The sequence below is a fragment of the Octopus bimaculoides genome, chromosome 8, assembly GCF_001194135.2.
Source record: "Octopus bimaculoides isolate UCB-OBI-ISO-001 chromosome 8, ASM119413v2, whole genome shotgun sequence".
Lineage (NCBI taxonomy): Eukaryota > Metazoa > Mollusca > Cephalopoda > Octopoda > Octopodidae > Octopus > Octopus bimaculoides.
The window spans coordinates 96,223,468-96,228,313 of NC_068988.1; the positions used below are offsets into that span (position 1 = coordinate 96,223,468).

The following is a 4,846-nucleotide window of genomic DNA, read 5'->3' on the forward strand; positions in this document are numbered from 1 at the left end:
ATTCTGGTGCCTAAACATAAGTACCATATTCAATTTTTGAATCTAAATCTAAACCTTTTATATATATATATATATATATATATATATATATATACACACTGTAGCCCTGGGTTAACCAAAGTCTTGCGGGTGGATCTGGCAGATGGAAACTGAAAGAAGCCTATAGTGTGGGTGCAATGTGGTAGGATATATGATTACAGTCAAAGAGTTATACCCAGTGACTAGCATAGCAGTATGATTGTTGATTGCTACAAAGGTAAAGGAGATCCATCAAAGACAGGTAACCTTAGAAGAATCAAAGAATCCGGTTATGAAGATCATGGAGAAAGCCATAGCACAATTGATACATGACAGGAGACCTTGATGAGATGCAATTTGGAAAAAGTGCCTTGGATGCAATCTTCCTAGTGAGGCAACTGCAGGAGAGATACTTGGCTAAGCATAAACCACTATTCCTGGCCTTCATTGACCTGGAGAAAGCATTTGACAAGGTACCACGTACAGTATTCTGGTAGACACTTAGGAAACTAGGCGTTGATGTACCAGCTTGGCACAAAAATGCAGGAAGTGAAGTGAGAGTCAACAATGATTTCAGAGACAAATTAAGCATGAAGGTAGGAGTTCATCAAAGTTCAGTCCTCAGTCCTCTCCTGGTCATCCTAGACCTACAGGTCATCCAATATGCTAATGATCTGATTCTTATTTCTCAAAAATTTCAATTAGCTGAGCTTACGGAAATTAGCTCCCTTACTAACTTTTAGATTTTAAACACTTATATGTGCATTTGTCTCCAATTTGCAAGGATAGTCACACAAGTTTTTCAAGTTGCTGTACTACATTACTAAAAGGGCATTCATTATGTGGAATCCCCACCACCGAATGCTCATATTTACACCAGAATCTGCATTTTTCTAAGATTTTTACAGACTTTTGTATCATTCAATCTTGTGATTTTCAAAAGAAAAACAAAAAATACACACACACACACACTGACACACATACATAAAATCCCCCAAATGTTATAAAGCCTTACCTTTTAATTTAGCCAGCTGTTCTTTCCAAGCATCCTCAGCCAAAGTATGTCTCGATTCTAAACTATATCTCTCACCTAAGATTAAAATAAAAGAAAACAAGAATTTTTAGGCTAAAACTGCTAAAGAATTTAATTATTACTATTGAATATATATTATAATTATAGTATAGACTTTAGCATATTTAGGAACACACTATACAGTATAATTAGTATGCTGTACAATATGTATCATACTACATAGAATCTTGCAGAGAAAGAAATATGAGATTATATAATATTAAAGCTTTTCTTTCAGAGGCATTAACAACATAAATGAAGTGAAACAGCTTGAACTAGGACAGAAAACAGTCTTAGGTGTGGTTTCATCTAGAGTTTACTTAAAAACTGAAACCACTAAACAAAACACACACACATATATCATGATGATCATCATCAGTTAACATCTGTTTTCCATGCTGGTATGAAGTGAAGATACTCCTGAGTGGCTCAACATCAGGTTTTATCTGGAGCTAAACAAATAATTATGTAGATCTTCTCATGAGGCTTATTCAAAGCCATAAAGATTTAAACATGTTTATGAAGGATGCAGTGAAGAGTTTGTAATAAGACAGAACCAATAAATGGACCAGCACCTTATTGACTCTTCAAGCTGCAGCTCCTGGCAAAATAATAGACTCTAAAAATATATATATTGTATTCTTACAAACCTTATTGCTCGACTAAAATACTCCTCCTTTGACATCCATGTTGAAATGGGTTGTACAGGTTTGCAAAAATTATTACTCTTGTTATCTCCATCCTTAGCCAGAAGACTTTATTACTCTTCTCTGTAGAAGACTTTATTACTCTTCTCTGTTCTATATCTCTACATTTAAACTTATCTTTATACATACCTTTGCTAATATTACAAGGTCTTTCTTTGATGTCTTGTGTGCTGGACAAATTGGAGAAAAGAAGTGTGTTGAGACGCTGGAACAATTCCCTGAGTATTTCTGAGAACTCACTTTCCTGCTGGCGTGGTGACTTTTTTTGTCTTTGTTTGAAGTTCTCAGCTGCAACCATCTCAGCATGTTTCATTAACAACTTCCATGTTGGTAACAACCTTTACAAAAAAAAAAAAAAAATGCATCAGGAACAAATTCAAGCTTATCAGGTTTTGTTTCATGTTTCTCAAAACTGTTTCATATTGATTTTAGCAATGACAGGATTTACAGCTAATATGTTTTTATGGTTGCAACAATATCTTGCCTGTACAATTAATAAAACTAAAATAGAAGGAAAATATGACCATCAACTGCCCATGGATAACTTAGATGATTTAGATAAGGACTTATACTCCACAGTTCTAAATAAATTAAAAGTAAATATAGGCGCAGGAATGGCTATGTGGTAAGAAGCTTGCTTCACAACCACATGGTTCCAGATTCAGTCCCACTGCATGACACCTTGGGCCAACCAAAGCCTTGTGAGTGGATTTGGTCGACGGAAACTGAAAGAAGCCTGTTGTATATATATATATATATATATATATATCATCATCATCGTCGTTTAACGTCCGCTTTCCATGCTAGCATGGGTTGGACGATTTGACTGGGGACTGGTGGACCAGGAGTATATATATATATTTATGTGTGTGTCAGTGTTTCTCTACACCATCGCTTGACAACCAATGCTGGTGTGTTTACATCCCTGTCACTTAGTGGTTCAGCAAGAGAGACCGATAGAATAAGTACTAGGCTTACAATGTATAAGTCCTGGGGGTCGATTTGTTTGACTAAAGGCGGTGCTCCAGCATGGCCTGCAGTCAGATGACTAAAACAAGTAAAAGAACAAAAGGATCAAAGAACTTACTCTTGTAAAGAACTATTTTGGATTGTTTGCTCAACATTGGGTTTCTTTTTAGGAACTTTCTTTCTTGAATTCAAAGTCTTTAAGCTATTTCTTGATGGTTCATACCAACTATTATCTTCTGATTCTGTGTTTATTTCCAGAAAAGGATCTTCCCTTCCCCTGGCTTTTGATGGTGGATATTTTGAAGACCAGGTGTAAGTCTTGCTAAGAATTTGGTTAGTAAAGTTGAGTAAAGCTTCACATCCCAGAAGTGTTTTAATAGCAGGATCAGATTTGGAAAGGTTCTTGTTATTAAGTATAAGTTTAACGACTTTATGAACAAAACAAATGATGACATTGAGATGTCGTTGATATAAGAAATCAAAATGAAGAAGATGTAAAAATTCTCTAAACATTCGAATCAAATGAAAAAGAGATGATTTATCTGACATTTCATTCTTTAAAGACTTGGTTAATGATGACACCTCAAGAAAAAGCTGGAACACCTTGGAGGTATTCAGTAAGGTTGCTTTGGTAATTTTTGCTCTTGTGGGATCCCAGATACAACCTGATGTCACCTCAAGTTTCCAAGCTAAGAGCAGACTGAGATAAATATTTTTCAAAATTTCCGAGTGGGTTTTAGAAGTTTTTGGCTGTAATTTGCAGTTGTTGGTTAAAGGAACACCAAATGTAATGACTCCAGCATCTAAATTCCTAAGATGATCCTCTTGAACAATGCTTTGGTCACTATCTTCTGAATGTGTTCCATCTTCAAAGTGATAGGATCTGGGAGGTTGCAATAAAGCAAGGCTGCTAATGTTTTCCTTGAGAAAAATTCCATCAGCCGAGTTCTGTTCTGAATGGGTAAAATCAAGTTTGTATTCTTTACTTAGTATAGAAAGCTTCTGAGAGGACCAAGAGACGAGGTTTTGAACCAGAGACAAACAGTCCAAATTGTAAGGCAGTTCAAGAACAGTCACAAGAAAGCCATCACTACAAATAATAATTGGTAAATGTGGATGAGTGCTTATTGAGAACTTTTGAGGAGTGAGAATCTCATTTCGTTGATTTGCCCCGACTTTTGATATATTTTCATCTCTGTGAAAGAATAAAAAAAACAAAAAAACAATCTTATCAATGACTGAGAAACAAAAATTACAAAATCATTAAATAAAATATTTTTGATATTTTTACTTCAATAAAATAAAAGTTTATTTATCAATGTATAAAGTAATGTGATAAAAGTATTTAAAAAATACAATAAATAGAATCTAAGCAATTCATTATCTTTGTGATGATATCAGTTTTAGGTGAATACAACAATATTTCACCTGAAAAATGTGAAATGTCTTTTAAATCAAAGAAATTTTAAGGATCAGAACTTAGCTTCCTTGTCATGGTGTTAAATGGATGAGAAAAATTATCTCACAGAAAGGACATTGGTCAGTCACAAGTAGTAACATTCCCAGATCTGATATTATTGGCAACAAGGTGAACTCAGGTGCATAGAATTAAGTGTTCGTAAAGAAGCTGGAATAACTGCAAAACTTTTGAGCTGGAACTCAAATAGCTGACCAGTCTTTCCTGTTAAAACAATTTGTGGCTGATGTTGACTGGCACCTGTGCTGGTGGCATGTAAAAAGCACCATTCAAGTGTAGCCAATGCCAGTGCCACCTGGGTGGCACTGGCATTGGTCATCATTTGAGTGTGGCCAATACCAGTGCCACCTGACTGGCTCCCATGTTGGTGGCACATAAAAAGCACCCACTACACTCCCAGAGTGGTTGTAGAAACCTTCTCAGATCAGATTGGAGCCTGGTGCAGCCTCCTGGCTTGCCAGCCCTCAGTCAAACCATCCAACCCATGACAGCATGGAAAGCGGGCGTTAAACGATGACTGCAGAAAGGTGAATTGAAAAAAAAAAACTTGGTGGTCATCAGTTGTGTTTGTCAATGTGCACAATAGGAGATGAATGAAATTAG

General features: G+C 35.8%; 1 protein-coding gene across 2 annotated transcripts in view; it reads right to left on the reverse strand.

Moving 5' to 3' along the window:
* The window catches only part of LOC106868169 (uncharacterized), a 57,134-nt gene that overhangs the window by 43,815 nt on the left and 8,473 nt on the right, over positions 1–4,846 (reverse strand). For both annotated transcript variants that reach the window (XM_052970292.1, XM_052970294.1), the window contains exons 9-11: positions 2,885–3,961; positions 1,927–2,135; positions 1,034–1,108 (exon numbers count right to left, since the gene is read on the reverse strand). In XM_052970292.1, the coding sequence (XP_052826252.1) occupies positions 1,034–1,108; positions 1,927–2,135; positions 2,885–3,961 (1,361 nt within the window). The remainder of the gene's footprint in view (positions 1–1,033; positions 1,109–1,926; positions 2,136–2,884; positions 3,962–4,846) is intronic.